Raw genomic sequence first — 21,425 nt, 5'->3', positions numbered from 1 at the left:
ATGAGCTTTTGCCTTGCAGATTCTAGGATCCAAAGGCAGAGGGTTAGATTCCACTGGAGTATGATCCTTGATATGATTTTACCAAATCATTGGTTGTACATTAATATTGACATTACAGCCACACTAACCATACCTATATACTTACATACCTACTGACAGACACTGTGCTCAGTGGTTTGATGGCCCCATACACCGAGGTAATCAGATCAATCATTAGCTTCCTTCTTCAATCTCTTGGTGTAAGATCAATTCAACTGATCAACAGCTCTGTAGAAAGGATACAAGACTATTTATTTCTTAATGTCTTGAGAAATCCTTAAAGAATACATTAGTGTTCAATTTTCCATCTATAACTGAAATCAATGGATAAGCCCCAGGCAGTCAAGTGTTTATTTCTCTTCATGCTGGCAAGGTTTCTCAGAAAACAGAAAATCTGTCATCCATCATTCATGGCATGTGCAGACAACTTTATTTAAACCAGGAGTAGTTGGTTGACTAGCATTATCTAAAGACAGTGTGATTTCCCTCATGACCGATTCAGAGTCAAATCAAACTTTCTATGTCACGATTACAAATACACATTGTTTTTCTTGTGTTTTGGAGAAGAAAGAAATCAATTAGTATTTATTCTTCGTTTGATCTCTCCCAAACTGGCAGCTCTGTACATTGATGTTCCAGAATAACTGTGTGTAAATGTACATTTAGGAAAGACACACAGATATCTGTGTTGAAGGATCAAATAATTATAGATCAAGACCTGATGTTGGCACAAGTTCTGAAGGACAACATTGCTGGAGATGAGGAAATTGATTGCACATACATTTTCATGACAAACCTTTGTTTTATCTTTATCTATATAATGGTTACTTTTTTCGAATGTTGCCAATAACAAGACAAGTGATTGATCTTCAGGTATGTGTTAGATGTGGTACATGCTCACACATAAAAAACATTGTTGCTTACATTGCTGTGTACTGTGTTTATGTATTCGGGGAAAAAACTGTCCATGAATAATTGAAACTTCAGAAACAGCAGACTGAACGACCCAGACACTTCAGACCATAGGTTCTTTCTGTGTATCCTGTCTAACATATTGACAGACCTATCAAAGAACAGTCCTGGTTGAATAAGTACTAGACTGCTTTTAACACACAATTGCCATCTGACATATCAAATATAGATCACATTCTCTTGTTCTTCATGCCCAGTCTTTTGCAATATTTTTATTTCCAAGAAGGTAAGCAGACAATAGCATTATATTAATGATTCATAACTTGTGGCTGAATCTGACCAATCATATTTTTTCACAGTATTTGTTTTGGCAGTGGCTCAAAACAATTTGTAAAATGATACTTGAAAGTGAATATTATGTCTGTCTGTAGATATACCTGGTCAATGTAAACTTTACATAATACAGTCATTCATTATATTCTATATGGAGGATTTAACTTTAAATTGAAGAAGCATGAATAGTACCAATTGTTTTACCGTGTTATTCACCACAGGGAGTCCAGGCTGATATATTCTACTGGCAAGTAATAAATAAATCAGTCTGGAACAGGGTACAATTTTGAGTGAAGTCTGAATATACTTCATTAATCTGTTCTGCCTGTAGAAAGATGGATGGGTTTAAAATGTGTGCGGTAAGTAATATGTGTGACTATGATTGTTACCAACTGATATTTCACAAGGCTGGTGACTTTATACAGTTTCAGATGTGAATACATAACAATACAAATATGGTAATCGGTAGTGGAGAGAATGAGTACATTCTGGACATTACTACAACACTGGTGCTTTGTTTACAGACTGGTGGGGACCTTCCGGATGATACTGCAGGAACTCATTGAAGTTGGCAATGTCAAGATATCCGACTCGCTGCTGGATGCTAACAATGTGGTTATGAGAGTAAGGCTTAACATAATATGGTGATAGCTTACCTGCTGTAAAATACCCTTCATTTTATGTTAAGAATGTACAGTTTGAGAGAATACAGGTATGTAAGAATATTATTGACATTATGAGTGAATAAAGGTGTCCAAACACTTTTGACATTCATATGAAATCTCTGCTAAAAGCAGAGTCAAAACAATGTCATCATAAGCCTATTTAGTCATTTCGTAAATGTTTACTTGTCTGCAAGATGAAGAGATCATTTGTGGGTACTACTTTCAGACAACACTGACCTTTGAACTGACATATAACGCCCCAGATGGGAGTGTAGGGATGTGGCAGAAGGGAGGGTTTGAGAAACTGAAGAGTGACGAGCTTCGACGACCATTGTCAGAGGACGAGAGGAATCAGATGAACATCCAGAAATCTGACAATGAGCTTCATCCCCCAGACTCCGATTCTATCAAGTCGTCACCCTCCAAGAGCTCATTCAAAGGTTCCAGACTCAGTCTGGCATCAAAGGCATCATCTGGAAGAGCAAAATCCCCCAAGAAGTAAGTCCCGGTTTGCTGCTGTATCCAGAGTGTAGTGGCCATGCAGTGTTCAAGTATTCTTGTGAGGAAGCTTTGGAGTAGATTGCTAAATACCTGAGGTATTTTTTAAATAAGACTCTTTTAAGAACTGGTTTGAGTTAGATAAGGATGTGTAACTTCAAGGTGGCTTATTGATGTGGTCCTTGTTGGCAAAATGCAATCCTACTCTGTCTCAACAGTTAAAATACTCTCTACTTTGCCATTTGCAATCATTTCCTAGCTGTGTTTCATGTTTCTGACAAATCTTCTGACTCATCCATGTACTTTCAGGTCTAATGACAATGTGATATAAGTTGGGAGAAGTTGATATTCTTTAAAGAACAAATAAACTTTGTTTTTTGTACTCTTTTAACTATTACATATGAAAGATTTGTGGTTAGTTTTATGCGGAACACCAAAATTCATTCTTAAAAAACTTGTGGTTAATTAATACCGAGTGATTAATAGTTGCCAAAAATCGCCTGCTTCACTCTCGCCCGCCAACGAAACCACAGACAGGTTACGTAACTCTGTCGCCAGAGCACTGCAGTGACGTCATATGAGGAAGGATTTTCAGTTAGTTGTATAGAAAGTGTGTAGCAAGCTTCAAGGGGTTGGGCGATGGTGTCGCCATGCACAGATTTCCACAGGACGCCGCAGTTCGTGCTAAGTGGGTTATGTTTGTGAGTACGAAGCGAGTCTCGTGGAAGCCTGAAACGATATCTTACTTGTGTTCACATCGCTTCATGGAAGTTAAAGAATCAAAACTACTTACTAGTTGTAGTAAAATATGTATATGATTGATGACCATAAAGAATTTCCATAACACAACTTGTAACATAACGATTTCTTCCTCGGAAGCGAGGTTGTGGTCGAAGTAACAATAATATTGTAAGTAGTATTATATTGACACCCACCCCCCCCCTCGCTTCCACGAGAGAAATTGTTAAGTTATAAGCTATGTCATTCAAAATCCTATCGGCCATCAATCAAATACATATTTTACTACCAGTAGAAAGTACTTTTGATTTTGTAACTCGGTGAAAACAAACCTAAATAGCATTTATCCTCAGACTGGCAGATGTTCACGACATGGCTCCTCCATTTTTGAAAATCGTAAAGTCACGGGCTAAAGTCTGTTAGAATTAATGAAATTATGGTTTGTTTTCATCAAGTTAGAAAATCAAAACTACTTTCTGCTCGTAGTTAAATATGTATTTGAATCATGACCAAAAGGATTTTGCATGACACAACTAAATACATAACGATTTCTTCCACGGTAGCGAGGTGGGGGTCGAAGTGACAATACTGCGCGATAAATTTCTTGCTACATTCACGTAGTTAACGTCCACTCACCAGTATGTAGATACTAGTCAATGTACGTCTTTATATTGGTCTTATAATCCTAATTAGTTTATTATCATACTTGTATGCATTTTGAAACTAAATAAAAAGCAGACGATCTGCTGATACTTATAGTGAATTTATAACAGGACTGTAATATATAGACATTTTATAGTTTGCCAATGTGAATCATAATTCGCACATACGCTCTAGTGTATGTTGTCTGTCTCATTACACTTTACGGCGAAAACAATGATTCTGTTGAATGCTACGACAAATGAATAAAAACAAAATGCAAATATTAAAATTAAAACAGATTAAAGTTATAGGAACAATGTCCGGCTATTACCTTGTTCAAGGAATGTATCCATTAATATCCACAAAAATGAGTGATATGCCATTCATCTGCAGCTGTTCCAAGTGATGTGTCTTTTAACAGTCTAATATACGAAAAAGTGACATATCGTTTCAGGTATTTCACATTGGTGTATAGTCTCATTGGTCACCCAAGATAGCACACCTGGCCACTAATTGCATAATGTCTGCCTTTCTTTAAAAAAAAGTAATTTAGTTAGCCAATAATGAGCAATCAATCAATGTATTGGCGGTTAATCCTTTGAAAGAAGTACGTTGTTTTTTCGCAGACACGACAGAGTGTATTCAGTATAGATTAGTAAATCTACATACATAAACACTACCTTTTGACAAATCCGCTGTGTAAGTTAAAGGAATTATTCAATCAGCGTGTTATCGATTAATCCTTTGATCGATGTTTATAATGTTGAGTATTTACTCCAGACACAAGAAATGCCAAATGGGAACCTTTGTCAGGTAATCTAAGTGGTATTACCACTAATTATACCTGTAATAAATTCATTAACTGACCATCAAGTGAAGGATGACAAATAACATGTGTAGGTTTATACCACCTAACACGGGTTACAACAAGGGAGTATTAATTGCTGTATTGCATGCAATTTTAATTGCGAAAACTTGTGGGCCGACACTGTTTTGAGAATACAAACAGAACTTCATTGTTGCATAAGAAATACATATAAGCTAAAACTGTATGTACCTATTTACTTCAGTAAATTTTCAGTAGGGTTGTATAGTTTACGAATTCAAATAAATCAAATGTAAATTTTTAATATCATACGTAATAGATGTCATATTTTTACATGACATGATTAAATATTGAGGTAAAAAAACACAGAAATGGGATCAATTTGGATCTTTCATTATGCCATCCAGGCATTAGAAAACCTGAACAAGCCCACACTGCTTTGATACTTTATTACAATCAGATACCGGGGATATTTTCAAATAACTGCACTTGATGGGCACTGTTTAGGTTGAAGAAATTAACTGCAACCGTGATGAGCGAGGTTGAATATCCTTTTTGATATCACTAGCATCTGGCTCGAACAAATAAGGCCTAGCGACACCAAGCGATTTTGACAGAATCGTCTATGAAAACAAGTTGTAACTCGGAAACTAGGCAAAGCAGGAGACAAGATTAAATGACAGTAGATTGTGAGAACATATAGCTTTCATTTTTCACAACAGTTGTCACGATGTCAGGTTTATACAAACCTGTAAACAAGATAATTTACCCCCTGAAATGTACATGAATTCTGCATCGGCCCTAATATCTATTCCTCATATGACATCACAGAGGTGCGCCGCTCTGATTGGTTGAAATTTCGTTCACGGGTGAGAATTGTGCACTGTTGTCAAAAAGGTCGATTTATGTTAATTAAAGATCGAAATGAGTAGTTTTAATGACGGGGTTTCATTTATAACGAAGCCAATTAGTGATTTATGTATTTGAACCCCCCTAGAGTATATGTGATCTTCTTTAAGAAACACACAAATTTCATCACATCAGACTTTATTGTGCAATTCAAATTTCTTATGTTTCACATGGGATCAGTGTATCAAAATAAAAGCTGCAATGATAAATGTAAGTACTTTTTACAAATGCCCATCATTCCATGTTGAAACACTTCTTATGATGGCTGTGAACAGAACGTTGATGCTATATTAGCTTTCAGTGAAATATTATAATATCTACTCTTATTTCTAAAATGCAGATTATCTTTCTCAAACACATACCCAGAAATTAATATTATCTACTTCACAAAGAAACTGCATATGCCCTTTAAAAGGGATTAGCTATCAATAAAAGCATGAATGTGACATGACATTTAACATCAGAGGAAGAAATGTAAACCACAGCAATACGCTCACTGCTTTGGTTATGTATGTCACTGACTAAACTCAATCTGGCAAAGTGTGTAACAGGAATCCATTATTACCAGAGCATTCAGTCAGTTATTTTCCTTGAAAGCCTGAGTCCACATAAAGTTTAAAGGTTCGGCGTGTTACCTGTTTTTATGGAACCAAAGTGGGAAGATGTGTAAAGGGCTGAGGTAGAGAGCTGATTGCATGACACATCAGAAGGAAGCTCCCTTACAAAGCTGCAGAATCTCCAGAAACCCTAGTGTAATGATGTTAGCAAGGTTTGTCACCAGAAACATGTTGCAAAGCAAAATGATTGTTCGAGATATTTTTATGGATTAAGTGTCTTTATTAATTCTTAATTATTTCGAATAATAAAGAAGCTTAATCCATAAAGAATATCTTGGACATCTATAAACAACTTCTAAATGCCTCTGAAAGACATCAAAATGATTGTTTTATTGTGTTTTTGCATTTTTAGGATACAATTGAATAAATTGTTATACATAGTATAGAGAGCATTATTTATTGATATGTAAATGAAGGACAAATATTATAGTACTGTCGGAAATAGAAAAAAACTCTATTTTCTCATTTATCTCTACAATTTATGTAGTTGATATGTGAAATATCTGTTAAACTAAGTTCGGCCTAACTACAGTCTCAGTGGTAGAGAGATAGGAAACAGAGAAAAGGGACTTTACTGAGGGGAAATAAGTGCAGAAATGAGCAATGCGGGTTTTTTCTAAGTCCAAAAAGACTTATTTGGAACAGACCATGGCTTTATGCAAATTAGTGTGCGACGATATTGTATTACAAAGGACACTTTTTAAATGCCCAATTTGAAATTAGATGTAGATTCATTATAAACGATAGCTGACGTAAAAAATAATAACTTTTATGCCGAAACTATTAAGGATGTAGCTACCATGCAGTCTCACTGTCACTATAAAAAGAAACAGATAGGAGGGGTCGCCTCAAAAGCAAAACCTGGGGTCGGGCTTGGGGATAGAGATATCAGCTAAGATAAGATAATCCTTTAGGGCAATTATACTGGGGAGGTACACGGCACGTCATAACAATTTACAAATAATATCCAGCCCTGTCGATCTTTGGGTGGTCATGCCACCTATATACTACGATGCGTTTCTATGGTTTTCGGGTATCATACTCTCTTACATATCTCAACATAAACTTTATGAAAGAAAGACACGTAAGATGTTAATCAGTAGGTGAGACATAGTCAACACACAAGAAAAAGCACAAAATGTCTTTGAGATGACCCCTTGTGCCTGTAGGCAGCACATGCATTTCATGCCAGGTGAGTCGACAGTCCGTCGTCATACCTGGCTGAGCGACCTAATTGCCATCTATAGTCTGATCTATTGTTTTCAGCAGCTATTCGTATTGTTTGGCCCGATTGTACGAGTAAACATGCTTTTCTGGATATCGTATTACACATCCCACTGAACGCCCAGTTAGGCCTAAGTGGGTTATTTCGGCATATGCTATTTGCAATTGTGTAAATTTTAGGGATACAGAGTAACAGCCTAAAAACAGTTTTTTTCTATTTCTGACAGTACTATAGTCAGCATGATTTAAAACTAAATATATACACACATGATGATGTCTGCTTATATAATATTGAGCTATATATGGCTATGGAAAAAGTTGCTGAGACAAGAATAATATTGCATAATAAATGTTTTCAACACAGCCCAAAGAACCTGACATCTGTAGTGAAGATGATGATGAGCAAGAAGCAGGAAGATGACAAACAGGCTCTCATTGATGATCTGGACTCAGGTAATACACTGGGGATGCACTTCACAACACATAGTGGCATTTAAAGTAAGATATTGCCAACAAGGAGTAGGAAAAAAGAGGATTATCTGCAAGTTGTGATACTCAGTAGCGCATTGTATGACACTTCGCGACATCTGGAACAAAATCTTGGCTGAAGGAGGCCAGTTACGACAAGGCGTATTTTTATTACTGGCACTAAGGTCATTCTCTGTTGTGTTCAGGTATGAAATGGCTACCTGTCAACTCGTCCAATATGTATAGGCAAGATGGTGGAGAACTTAACATTATTCTCACATTTACTCTTATCAGGTCAGCTGCAGACATTAATGGAGCATATTTCTGTTTTGGAATACTGGTCTTGGTTCTTCATTCATCCATTTTTTCAGAATCCAAAGAAATATTTTTATTGACATTTATTAAATATGAATTTATATCAATCGATATGTAAGAAATTATTTCTCTTTAATCATGTACACAAGTGTCTTATTCCACATTGAAAGGACATCTCGCCCATTCAAAGACATAATGTCTCCAACAATGATGTTGACCTAACGTCTGACATTAAGTAATAATTTTTATTGTATCAGATTCTTATTCACTTTTATATAGTCCGAGTGATGCGATGATTAACTCTAATCTAAGCAGTGCGCTGGTTATAATGCTGCTTGGAGCCTGATTATTTTGTGGGTGTTGGGTATGTAGATGACGTCAGTCAGTTCCCAAGAGAGGAGTTGTGCTGATTGTATTACTGTAACTACACAGGATATATATATAATTAAGAAGCATTGTCCGCTCACACTTGCCTAGTCAATACAGGTGACTGACACATTTGTCATACAAGGAAACTGAATGTTGAGGCATCTTGGTCCTGGCAAAACAATGTCTGTATCAATTATGCAGATTACTAGAGGCAAGGAGGATAGCTCAGCTTTGATCACCATGATGAATCACTTGGCACAGACACATTCTATATATGGTGATCCAACTGATAATAATAAACTATCATGGCTGCTTTCATGTTTAATCCTGCTGGTTTGAATGGATAAGCTCATTGTTACACAATCATGCAAATTGATCACATCTTGCATTGTGTGAAGACTTGTTCCACAGAGTATTAGTGCTTTCATTTTGTGTCTGGATTAGAAATTAGACCGATTCCTGAAGGATAGGTTTAATCATTCCTCTTTAGCATATATGAGTTAGCTCTACCAGGAATGACGGCATGATATAGTCATTAGGCAAGTTCCATTCACTGAGTGGGTGTATATGTAAGTTATGCAATCTTGTTGTGGAGACACCAGAATAACAACAAACTAGATGTCGCTTGGAACAAACTGAATATATTACAAGACAATTCATAGCATAGTAATTATTATGATTACTTTGTTACAGTTATTTTTACATTTTATTTGATAGGCATTGGCATAGGAAGACCTGACAGGAAGATGGTTGACTGACTAAATGTTCAACATAATTCCCTGCCACATATGCACATTTTTACAAACCATGTTGGATGGCTCTATCTAAGTTTCAAACATGTCTTACTCAAAGTAAGACAAAGGTAGTACAAAGCGTTCACCATAGCAGCTTCATGTTTGGGAACACATTAAAGTCTGACAGAGCCTGATCAGGGGAATAAGGGCAATTATAGCATGGCAATGACTGATTTGTTTGGAGTTATGCTGACAGTACTGATCAGGAATAGAAGTATCTTCCATAGTCACAAATTTTTCAAGATCTTTCATCAGCATTGGACAGGGCTAGATTATCATGAGAGATGTTCTGCTTGGTGCATTTTAGAACAGATTTTCAGAACCTTTGGAAACCAACAAGCTTCCTTCATTGTCTGAGTTACTATATTTCCTGTGGAATACCAGAAAAATTATGCTTAGTCATTCACCAATTGGTCCTTACCCCATTGTAGATTGGTTGTTGGATGGTTGGTTGGTTGTTTAATGCCACACTCAGCAATATTCCAGCCATATGGCGGTGGTCTGTAAATAATTCAATCTGTACCAGACAATCCAGTGATCAACAGCATGAGCATCATTCTATGCAACTGGGATACAATGACACGTGTCAACCAAGTCAGCGAGTCTGACCATCCGATCCCATTAGTCGTATCTTACGACAAGCATGGGTTTCTGAAGATCAATTCTAACCCTGATCTTCATGGGTCACCAAATTGTTGATTGTTTGTATCATTTCTGGTGGTACTGACATCAGAGACCCTTTGTTATGCAAACACTTCTTCAAATTCCTCAAGCATGTGCAATTTCCAGGTCACAGACCCCTGCTTCCATTTCTGTATTATCTCAATTTCTTGTGGCTATGCCTCTATCATCATGTAATGTCCTGTAATGTAATGTAAAGTTTTATTAAACTTTGAATGTTTGGGATGAACAATCTTCATAGCTAATATATTAGACAGAAAGAGAAGATGATTAATACATGAGCTCTACTTACTGGTTACCTGTTCTGTGGTGCCAGTGGTTAATTGGCTATTTCGTAACAGCACATCTTTCATGTTGGCTTACTCCGGACTTGCCTTCAGGGTTCCTCCAGCATATATATAGGCTGCCAGGGCTCAAAATGCCATCTTGTATTTTGTCAGATGTGTGCACATCTCTCTCATATGCCTTCATTTTGTCTTCAATATGGAAAGCATACTTAGGCACATAAGGCGCCAAGATATACAGAGTAATGCTGTGAGGGAAGGTATGTTTCATTACTATGTTTTAGTGGACGTCTGACCATTACCTTGTAATACGTTTGTTTCATGTGATCATAATGACAGTCTGCCAGTGTATCCAGTAAATAACCATGAATCTACGGAACTTTGTCCTCTGTCTGGTATGGTGGTGGATGAAGTCTTCCCTTCATCACTGGCTGAAGAAACAGGTAGTTTGATTCATATCACCTTCAGTACCAGTGTCTATGCAGCCTAACCTGCCCACTATGTTACAGACTCCCATGAGCTGGATGCAAAGGCAGCAGAAGTGGCCTCCATGTTGGCATCTACAGCCCAGGAGCGACTCATGGATGACAGCCAGAGCCTAGACAGCCAAGGCTCCACCATCACCATGTCCGGCACCGCCAAAAAGTAAGTGAAGTTAAACTTTGTGTTGTTTTGACATGATTGTACTCATCAGCCACGTCTTTCATATCATGATACTGTTCTCTGTTTATTGTAACCCCTTTACACTGCATATTGTCTTCTGTGTGATTGAAGGATGAGGTCCCGAGTCATTCCAGATGCTCCCACACTCAAGAGCCAAGATTTCCAAGTAAGTACTTCTTTCAACATGTTTTAGGAGGTTATGTTGTTCCCTCAAAATAGAGGTCTCAGATCACCAATAAGAGCTTATCTTCATGATGTGAACATTGGAGTAGAGATGGTTGTTACTTGACTTGTGATGGTTCTTGTGTTATAGTTACACTAACTGGTAGTGGAATGCAGACATGATCGTCACAGGATGAACTTCATATTGACATAAAGGCCGTTGGTTTTTTAGGATGTGTATATGTTGTTCCATTTATATGTCAGTAGTATCTTAACAGAAATGACGTGTGAGTATAAGTGAGTAAAGAAACCCTTGAAGCTATAGATATGATAAGTTTTTAACAATGTAGATATTTTCCCAAGGTGTGTATCACAATCATTGAGGCCCGTCAGCTGGCAGGATTGAACATGGACCCGGTAGTCTGTGTCCAGGTGGGGGACCAGAAGAAGTTCACCAGTGTCAAGGAATCCACCAACTGCCCATACTACAACGAGGTATGATGACCTTTGTGTGCACTCCTTTGTTGTGTCCCAGGATATGTATGGTAGGCAGCTTGTTACAACTACAGGACAAGATGCCCTAGATCCGAGCCAGAAGTCAGTAACATATACACAGTTGAAACAAGTACTACCTCATTGTTTAGGATAGATTGCAGTTAATACAATGCAACTTAGATTTGATTAATGTAGATGAAACGGCCACAGAATAAGAAATATGTTACAAGTGGAAATGACTGTCAAAAAGTCAGTCCCTCTAATAAAGACCTTTCAAGAAAAATGCTTTAATACTAACTGAAGAAAGAAGTTTACCAGTATTATGCCTATGATGCAATTTTAAGAAAATATTATTAAATGCTTAATGTAATGGTCAACATGCATGTTTCTCTTTCAGTATTTTGTGTTTGATTTTCACCTGCCTCCTGTGATGCTGTTTGACAAAATTGTCACTCTAACGGTAGGCTTTTATGTGAACATTCTGTTTTCTGATGACCACATAATTTATCTACAAGTTAAGAAATGATTTTGTCTTACCCTTTTATAATTTTTTTATTGTAATAATCAGTAAATATCAGTAAGACTAAGCATTTGAAGCACTTAATGATTATATTTATGCCTTCTTCAGCATGTCTAATACTGGTAAATCATATTGAATATAATGGATGATTGATTCATTGATTGATTGATTGATATCATGTCATTTGCAGATCATTATAACTTTCTAAGAAAATATTTAGTCTGATTGTTTTAAGATTTCCTTACTCTTTGAATTCCAAAGATATTATGCTTTTAGATCAGTCTAAATGATGATATGTATCTTATAGTATTTTCATGACATCAAGTTACAATGATCTGTACATAAATCCCATTGTTCATCTCATGAAAACATATCTGTGTATAATGCGTTAGACTGGAAAGTCAATGGCAACAAGTTCCAAAATATCTGAACAGTTTTCAAATTACACTCTTTAATGATGCCGAAGACTCCAACATTGCATTAATTACCAAAATATCAGCAACAGTCTAACAAATTATATGAGATAAAGTGCTTGCCCATCAACAGCCATGATACCGACCCACTATGATGTGTGCATGTGCAGCCCTGGAGAGCCAAGCAATCCAATAGTTAACCATTCCTTTATCTACCTAGGTGCTACATTCTCGTAACTTCCTCCGTTCCGGCACCATTGTAGGCAGTTTCAAGTTAGATGTCTCCACAATATACATGGCACCTGGTAGATTATGTATTCTAGTCCTTTTTTATATTTTTTATCCGTTTTTTACATATGTATCATCTTTTTTGACCATTAACTTCTAGCTGCAATTGTTTAGCAAGGAAGCTCATGTTATGAGTATATATCATCCAGAAACTATATTTTCAGTGACATGAATGGCCTGTAAATATATGTCTCCTTGCTAAGCAAGTGCATTGTAGAGTTTTTGCATGATCTAGAAGTTATTAACAAGCACAATTAACCCCAGTGTTGACACTAATATTAGAGATTGGTTTCTAATTTGTTTCACATTTTCTTCATTTATTTGGGCTTTTGGGTTATTTATCTTAGGTAAAATTATTTGTATGTTTGGCATCAATTAAAAAAACAACATTGTTAACATGAGCTGGTGCAGGTGTACTAATGGTGAGACTGTCATATTTGAAATAGTATATGTGTACATCAGGAAATTTTAGAATCTTCTTGATCACATTCCCACAAGAAGCCCATGTTTCCTGCCAGACATAGACACATATATATGTATCAGTTGTTTACCTCTTTCCTTCCTCAAACCCAAGCATGTATTATTTCTTTGAGTTATGGCAATGTTAGCATGGCGTAGCAGCGTTCCCATATCTACTGCTGCCAGCATTGTATCATGTGTGGATCGGGAAGGATCAGATAGGAAACGTAACAGAGCATACAAACCAATAGTATTTCATCATGTCATAATAAACATCTGTTCCTTGAACTTAAATGGATATTCCTTAGCTCATGTGATAACCCAGGCAACAAGTGTTCCAGTTAACATGGATTCAACAGTTTCCATCACTAGTTGGGGCTATACTTATGGTTTATGTTCTTCAAAGAACTGATTAGTTTGGGCAGGTCAAAATAAGAAAAAAATGTGTATCTTCATAATAATAATTATATTACAGGAACAAACAACTCTAAACTGTAGTATAAATGGGGAGACAAGAAAAACACATTCCAAATTTAAAAACTTTGATCCAAAAAACAAGTCCATTGTATCCAAAACATAGCATACAAAGTACAAAACAATAAATACTAAATACATGCACATTCTGATTTGAGTTAGTTTGTGTTTAAACACATACACTTGTATCATTGTTTAAGAGTTCCCATCATCTCACATTTCATAACCACTAATCTGGTCCTTCTGATATTTATCACACAATGCCAGAGCCATTTTTGTGCTTGATGGCAATGTTTCTATCCTACTGTTTTGCCTTTGCATGCCATTCTATCAGGTTTGTCAGTCTGGCAGACTCCTTCGCTCCAACCGGCCTCTCGGGACTTATAAACTAGATGTTGCCACTGTGTATGCCCAGCAAGGTATCTCGCTTCTTTTCCAGGCTTTCATTTTTCAAATTAAATTTTACTTGCACGTTTGTTTAATCAAATTTATTCTGAATGAAAACTTCAAATTTTGCCCTGTTGCAGTTTTTTATATGCTAATTATATTTCCATTATGGCTTGATTTCATTTAATGATAGTGTTATATGGTAAATTGATAACGCATTTCCATCACCTAGCTTCATGTAATGGTCATATACACATTACACATCAGAATCTGAATGTTGCGTTAAACACCCATGGGGATTCTGGGTAAGAATACAGGTCACTAGCGGCTTGTTCTTGTCATAAGAGGTGGTGGCTATAATGATTGTTTGGGATAGTGACTTGGTTTATTGCCTGTTATTGTATGGGTAGATGGATAGACAAAGTCAATCATCAGGATATCTGGTCCAGATTCAGTTATTTACAGACCACCATCATATAGATCAAATGTTGTGTGTCATTAAACAACAAACGAATTGTTTCTTGTTTAAAAAGTGTTGACAGAAACCAATTTTTCAAATCAAAGTGAAATAGATTTGAAAATAGAACCTTTTTTATGTTGATCTCAAATTTAGTTTACTTTATATGTTTTTTTTATCAACACTAATTTTATTTGTCAGTAAATGAACCTGCGTTTTTGCATTTGATGAGGTCAAAAATACATATATTTTCTTTAGAGTATTTTCTATGTACCAACATTACTATCAAAGAGAAAACTTTGTTATTACAGGATTCATTGTTTTTATTTCTATGTATGTATACTCCGCTAGGTGTTCTATCTTTTGTCACACTTCATAGTTTTGGAAAGTTTGCTTACAAATATTAATATCAAATGTCAATGTGTGCTTCTTGAACATGTTGTATGGCTATTTGAAAATTTAAGAAAGTATATAGAGAGAGACATATTTTGTAAAATTAATTCACTAAATTGAAAATATATGTTCAGATTTTTTTGTATGGTCCTATTTGTCATACAGTCCTTCCTTCAGACATGGTGTAACAGGCAGAGAAGTACACATTAAAATGGCTGTACACACTAACACATATTAAATAATAACAGTTGTATTCAGTGTCCATATTCTCAAAGTATTAACTTTTACAAATTGCACATATGCTTTAATTAATTTGTCAGACATTTATGTGACATCCATGTAGCTAAATCTGTCTTTTTTTAATTTTCTAACGATATGTTATGAGTAGTTAACAAGAATTTATTATGTTGAAGTTAAATCATATATGTTAATATTTGTTGAAGCTAATTTTTTAACCTTACATTTCAACATCCAGTAATGACATTAATAAGATATTACAATAATTGAGATTAACAAGCTTGAAACTTATTAGTAATGTTGTGCTATTCCGTTCTGTAGACCACCAGTTTTACCACAAATGGGCCATGCTGACAGATCCAGATGATATCAATGGTGGAGTGAAGGGGTACCTAAAGTGTGACATTGCTGTCATTGGTAAAGGGGACTCAGTGAAGGTACAGAGTTCATTATTGTCCAGTGTATGTCAAACACTCTACATGTTGTGTCCATCATGGTCCAAAAACAGTCAGTGATCACATTGTATATGCCTCTTCTGAATCTACATCTAATATCACTGTCTGTGTGCACATATGATTCACGGAGGTTTGTAGACCTGCAGCAATATCACCATACTGACACTAGGGTCCTGGAAGTATGAGTAATTCCAATGTTCATGAAAATGTATGCCTTGAAGATACGTCATGATGTCAAGACCCTTGCCATTGGGACATTTCACTAATGTCAAAGTATTACCTACTCCTATAGAAGGAAAAGGCTTTTCAGCTTCAATGAAGATAGTTGACACATACTTTGAAAGCATATCCATGTATAAAGGGATATTTTATGGATGCTTCACTTCTTTATAGGCCCTTTCAAATATCCTTGGCGGTAAATGTTTTTATTTACATAATGATGGAACTATTTTGATCTTTATGAAATGTGGTAAGTGTTCCAATGTATCCCAAACCTTTCTACCCTGGTGCTATTGGTCCACACTGTAAATGCTACAACTTTTACCCAAACAGATAAGACGAAGCTGCGTAAGTTGTCACATAGCATAGACTAACAGTGTTCAGTTGTCCATCAGTAATAACGCTAAATCAAACACTAACGTTGTGTTAAGAAGATGTCTCTCCTTTCTATCAGCTGATTTATGATTCAAGCTAAATAAGATAACTGTGTTTTATAAATATACTGGCTGATAACTTACATCAGCACATCACACATCTGAGTCACAAAGCAGCTGAAGAAGGGAGAGACAACAGCAGCCGTGCACAGCCTAACACGTATTAGACTAGATTTAAGTGACTTTCATTTGGCTTCACATAATATGTGTGTTGACTTATAACAATGTTATTGTCTGTTTTGAAAATGTTCATTTATTTCTTCCACAAGACATAAAAAGGAAGCTATTTGTAAAGCGCACTGATACAGGAGTTGTATAATGTGGGTGCATAACATGTCAGATCAAATGTAAGATTTCAGACCATGTTGATCCATGTTAAGATCTCTTACTATTCTAAGATTAGGCATATTCCTAACTTTATATTTAACAGATGTCAAATTTGCATGAGTACAAGACAGGACAAGTGTGCATGTGTGACTAACTACAACAAGCCAGCTGTTAGTGTACTGCTTCCTAGAGCGCACCATCTAGAACCCTGCCCAGAAACAACCCTTAGAAACAGTTGTGCATGTATCTGTCAAAGATGAAAATACAATGTATAATCAAATTCTATATGTGAATGGGGACAGATGAAACTAAATGTTTACTGAAAAATGATAAAGGATCCGGACATTTTTGAAAAGGAGATTCACATCTCTTTTTTTATGAAAAGCTTATACTTTCTAACAGCATTGCATTTAATTCTTTGTAACAATTTATTTTAAACATTTGTGGTCATATTTTTCTAAGTCCAGTTGTCTGTACCAGAGAAGTTCATGACACCAAGAAAACTCTTGTCTAAGTTTCAGTGTTTAGAAATACCAGACATTTAGTGCATGTTGTTCAGAGACTATATGCTTTGCTTGGAAATGAGCTTTTTTTTCACTACCTGTAATATTGTTACAGGTTCCTCCAAAATCTGACAAAGATGAAGATGATATTGAAGCGTAAGTCATAGAGATGATTTATTTGTTCTAATGGAACATAGAATTTACTGTTAAACTTGCTATTCTATTCATTATCATTTGCATATCTAAAAACAATCAATCCTTATATGGTCTTCTAACCTTACTGCAGACTGACCACTATACCCAAGGCAGTATGATGTCATGCTCATCCTAATCTTGCAAAACTGCCATATATCATTAGGTATATCTGGAACTGGAATATGTCTGACATGACAATGTACTCCCCCTCCTATTGTACAGAAACCTGTTACTGCCGGATGGAGTGCCGGCTGACCGACAACGAGCCAAGTTCTATGTGAAGGTGTACAGAGCAGAGGGTTTGCCCAAGATGAACACCGGCATCATGGCTAATGTCAAGAAAGCATTCACTGGAGAAAGCAAGGACCTTGTGGATCCGTACGTTGAGGTCTCCTTCGCTGGACACAAGGTGAGTGGAAATGCAGTGAAGCCCAGCATTTAATAATGGATGACAAGGTCCATGTTTCCAAACAGAGAGAGACTCACCAGTTGTTCAATAAGCAGTTTCAAGTAGCAAGTCACATGATTGTTTGTATTAATTTTCAAGCATTAGCAGGTTGGTTGGCTGGTTTGGTTGTTGTTTAACACTGCACTCTGCAATATTCCAGCTATGTGGTGTTGGTCTGTAGATAATTAATCTAAGCAATTGGGATACGATGACATGTGTCAACCAAGTCAGCAAGTCTGACCATTCAATCCCAGTAAGTGGGTTTCTGAAGACCAATTTTACCCGGATTTTTGTGGGTTAGCATTAGCAGGGCTGAAGGAACTGCAATATGTTGATGAGGTGAATCCATTGGATTGAATACCTGGTTGCAGGAGTTTCTGCAGATTCAGTACTTTGCTGGGTGAGAAGGTTTTACAAAGGTTTAAACACTGTCATTGCTATTGTGATCTATCTGATGCCATGTGGAGTAGTTGGGTAGTTGTATAAATATAGATAGGTGTTATATGGTTCTTGATCTATGATTGTATATAGTGTACCCAATGCCCAAGGAGGAGGATGTAATGCTACAGTATATCTGACTACTGACTTGACATTGAATAAATATTTGATGTAACATCACTTTTCATTTCATTTTTAAGGGTCGAACATCAATCAAGAAAGGGTCATATGAACCTGTTTGGAATGAGCAAGTTGTATTCACGGAGATGTTTCCCCCTTTGTGTCGGCGCATCAGAATACAACTGAGAGACAGTGACAGTGTCAATGATGATATCATTGGCACTCACTTCCTTGATCTGTCACACATATCGAATGAAGGAGAAAAAGGTAGCTAAGGCACCTATGACCGGGGCCTTTTCTTTTCCTCTAAAAACAGTTTCATGTTTGTATTGTGTGCACCTCATGAATTGGTTAGAGGTATCTTTATGTCACTTTATTCTGAGCTCCTAGATGTATTCCAAGGCACATTTTTATCAGCTTGAGCTCTAGTCTGAAAATCTTTGTGTTATGTTAGAATTAGTTCCAGTCACATGATTATAGACAATGTTACCAATAATACCTGGAGCTGATGTTTGTTTTTTCTGCCAGTGTTAGACAATGTTACCAATAATACCTGGAGCTGATGTTTGGTGTTTCTGCGAGTGTTAGACAATGTTACCAATAATACCTGGAGCTGATGTTTGGTGTTTCTGCCAGGTGTTCTTTTACCAATAATACCAGTGTTAGACAATGTTACCAATAATACCTGGAGCTGATGTTTGGTGTTTCTGTTACCAATACCAGCTGATGTTTGGTGCCAGTGTTAGACAATGTTACCAATAATACCTGGAGCTGATGTTTGGTGTTTCTGCCAGTGTTAGACAATGTTACCAATAATACCTGGAGCTGATGTTTGGTGTTTCTGCCAGTGTTAGACAATGTTACCAATAATACCTGGAGCTGATGTTTGGTGTTTCTGCGAGTGTTAGACAATGTTACCAATAATACCTGGAGCTGATGTTTGGTGTTTCTGCCAGGTTTTCTGCCAGTGTTAGACAATGTTACCAATAATACCTGGAGCTGATGTTTGGTGTTTCTACCAGGTTTTCTGCCAGTGTTAGACAATGTTACCAATAATACCTGGAGCTGATGTTTGGTGTTTCTGCGAGTGTTAGACAATGTTACCAATAATACCTGGAGCTGATGTTTGGTGTTTCTGCCAGGTTTTCTGCCAGTTTAAGACAATGTTACCAATAATACCTGGAGCTGATGTTTGGTGTTTCTGCCAGGTTTTCTGCCAGTTTAAGACAATGTTACCAATAATACCTGGAGCTGATGTTTGGTGTTTCTGCCAGGTTTTCTGCCAGTTTTAGACAATGTTACCAATAATACCTGGAGCTGATGTTTGGGGTTTCTGCTAGGTTTTCTGCCAGTTTTAGACAATGTTACCAATAATACCTGGAGCTGATGTTTGGGGTTTCTGCCAGGTTTTCTGCCAACCTTTGGACCATGCTGGGTAAACCTGTATGGTGCCACCCGCTACTACCAGCTCCTGACATCACAGACTCACCTCAACGATGGATTAGGTCAAGGTGTATCATTCAGGGGAAGATTACTTGTAGCAATAAAGATGGAGATCCTGGAGAGCATGGAGAGTGGACCTGCTACAGTGGATGTGGAAAATGCCCTTCCTATCTCAGAGGTAAACTCTCCTGACTGGGACAATCACTTCCATCTGTGCAATGCAATTCATTAAGAATTATTCAAGACATAATCTGTGAAATATGAAAATATAGAACTGAAACTAAAAGGTGTTTATTATCTTAAAAAATGTTCAAATTTCAAACTATGGTGTCAATTGTTTGTTCCAGAATGCAGCAGGTAGACCGGAGGAGTATTTCCTGTATGGCTGCTTCCTTGAAGCATCCATGATAGAGAAGAAAGTTGGAGACAAACCTGTGCACTTTGAAATCAGTGTTGGTAAGTGAAGGCCTGTGTCATGAAGAAACCCTAGATTCTGTCAACTTTGCTATCACAGGATAGCTAAGTATTTCAGACATCATTTTACCCAAGTTGAATCAAGGAAAACCTGATACTGTATGAATGTAATTGAAGTAATGGCTCACACTTGACATTGGTAACGTATACCATAACTCGGAATGGTCAAATGGTCTTTGATTACCTTTTTTAAACCTACTCCCTGTATTCTCTTCCTGTATACAAAAGTCAAGTTGATAACATCATATTTAAACATTTTACAGGCAGCTTGGGTTAACTGGGGTAATAATGTCTTAGTGTTTTGAGCATGCAGAAGTATGTGGATACAGGTGCTTGTAAATGTCCATTATATTTTTCCTTATCCTGACTCATGCTTATTGCTTGTCTCCCTTTTCTTCCGAATGCTAGTGGAACACTTGAATCCCCCTTTTGAAGCTCCCTATCTCCCTTCCTAGGGTTTTTATTCAGAAAATTAGATTATTATCATTATTTCATACAAATTAAATGCTAAGTAAGGTGGCTTCCTTTCCTTTCCTTCAGGCAATGCAGGCAATGTGTTGGATGGTTACAACCCACCCAGCCGCAACAGTCGAAGCAGCAGTGACAGTGATGAGCCAGAGCAGGACAGTGACTCTGAAGATGAGTCTGGTTCTCGCATGGAGATACCTAAGTGGCAGAGTATGACCCCTGGAACCAAGCCTGTGACCCGGGACAAGTGCTACTACCACCTCCCCTACTATGAGGACAAGCCATGTGTGTACATCAAGGAACTGTTTGAGGACCACCGCAGGAGGATGTACAACTGCAACATCATAGAGAAAGTTGTTGAGAAACTGGTAGGTCAGAGAACCATTCGTTCAAGTCCTATCATAATTAACCTGTGTGGTTTCTACAATCAAATGTTATATTCCCACAAGATTCAGCAGTTGTCACGCTATGTATGTCAGTAGCAACAACTAAATGTAGTCTGCTTGAATGTATGAGTGTGTATTCAGTATGTCCAATGTAAAAGTATCAGCAGAAAATGTAGTCCAGGACTATCTAGTATCAGTAAATTGACTATATAAAGGGATATCCCTTCAAGATAACATCTCCATTTCTGGTGTC

The 21,425-nt window shown here is 36.9% G+C and overlaps 1 protein-coding gene across 13 annotated transcripts in view; it reads left to right on the top strand.

Moving 5' to 3' along the window:
* Positions 1 to 21,425, top strand: part of LOC124292543 (otoferlin-like) — a 201,247-nt gene that overhangs the window by 71,366 nt on the left and 108,456 nt on the right. For 10 of the 13 annotated variants that reach the window (XM_046729671.1, XM_046729676.1, XM_046729675.1 and 7 more), the window contains exons 4-19: positions 1,809 to 1,908; positions 2,176 to 2,447; positions 7,768 to 7,856; positions 10,824 to 10,959; positions 11,089 to 11,143; positions 11,503 to 11,634; positions 12,032 to 12,094; positions 12,788 to 12,872; positions 15,584 to 15,699; positions 16,270 to 16,284; positions 17,316 to 17,356; positions 17,618 to 17,804; positions 18,482 to 18,668; positions 19,808 to 20,022; positions 20,192 to 20,300; positions 20,859 to 21,154. In XM_046729671.1, the coding sequence (XP_046585627.1) occupies positions 1,809 to 1,908; positions 2,176 to 2,447; positions 7,768 to 7,856; positions 10,824 to 10,959; positions 11,089 to 11,143; positions 11,503 to 11,634; positions 12,032 to 12,094; positions 12,788 to 12,872; positions 15,584 to 15,699; positions 16,270 to 16,284; positions 17,316 to 17,356; positions 17,618 to 17,804; positions 18,482 to 18,668; positions 19,808 to 20,022; positions 20,192 to 20,300; positions 20,859 to 21,154 (2,098 nt within the window). Of the gene's footprint in view, positions 1 to 1,808; positions 1,909 to 2,175; positions 2,448 to 7,767; positions 7,857 to 10,823; positions 10,960 to 11,088; positions 11,144 to 11,502; positions 11,635 to 12,031; positions 12,095 to 12,787; positions 12,873 to 14,122; positions 14,208 to 15,583; positions 15,700 to 16,269; positions 16,285 to 17,315; positions 17,357 to 17,617; positions 17,805 to 18,481; positions 18,669 to 19,807; positions 20,023 to 20,191; positions 20,301 to 20,858; positions 21,155 to 21,425 lie in introns of all 13 variants that reach the window. The other 3 variants (XM_046729672.1, XM_046729678.1, XM_046729677.1) reach the window with 2 other exon arrangements.

Source organism: Haliotis rubra, unplaced genomic scaffold (assembly GCF_003918875.1).
Source record: "Haliotis rubra isolate DU_JTF1 unplaced genomic scaffold, ASM391887v1 Scf52, whole genome shotgun sequence".
Lineage (NCBI taxonomy): Eukaryota > Metazoa > Mollusca > Gastropoda > Lepetellida > Haliotidae > Haliotis > Haliotis rubra.
Note: the sequence above shows the minus strand (reverse complement) of the source record. Positions and strands in the feature narration are given on the sequence as shown.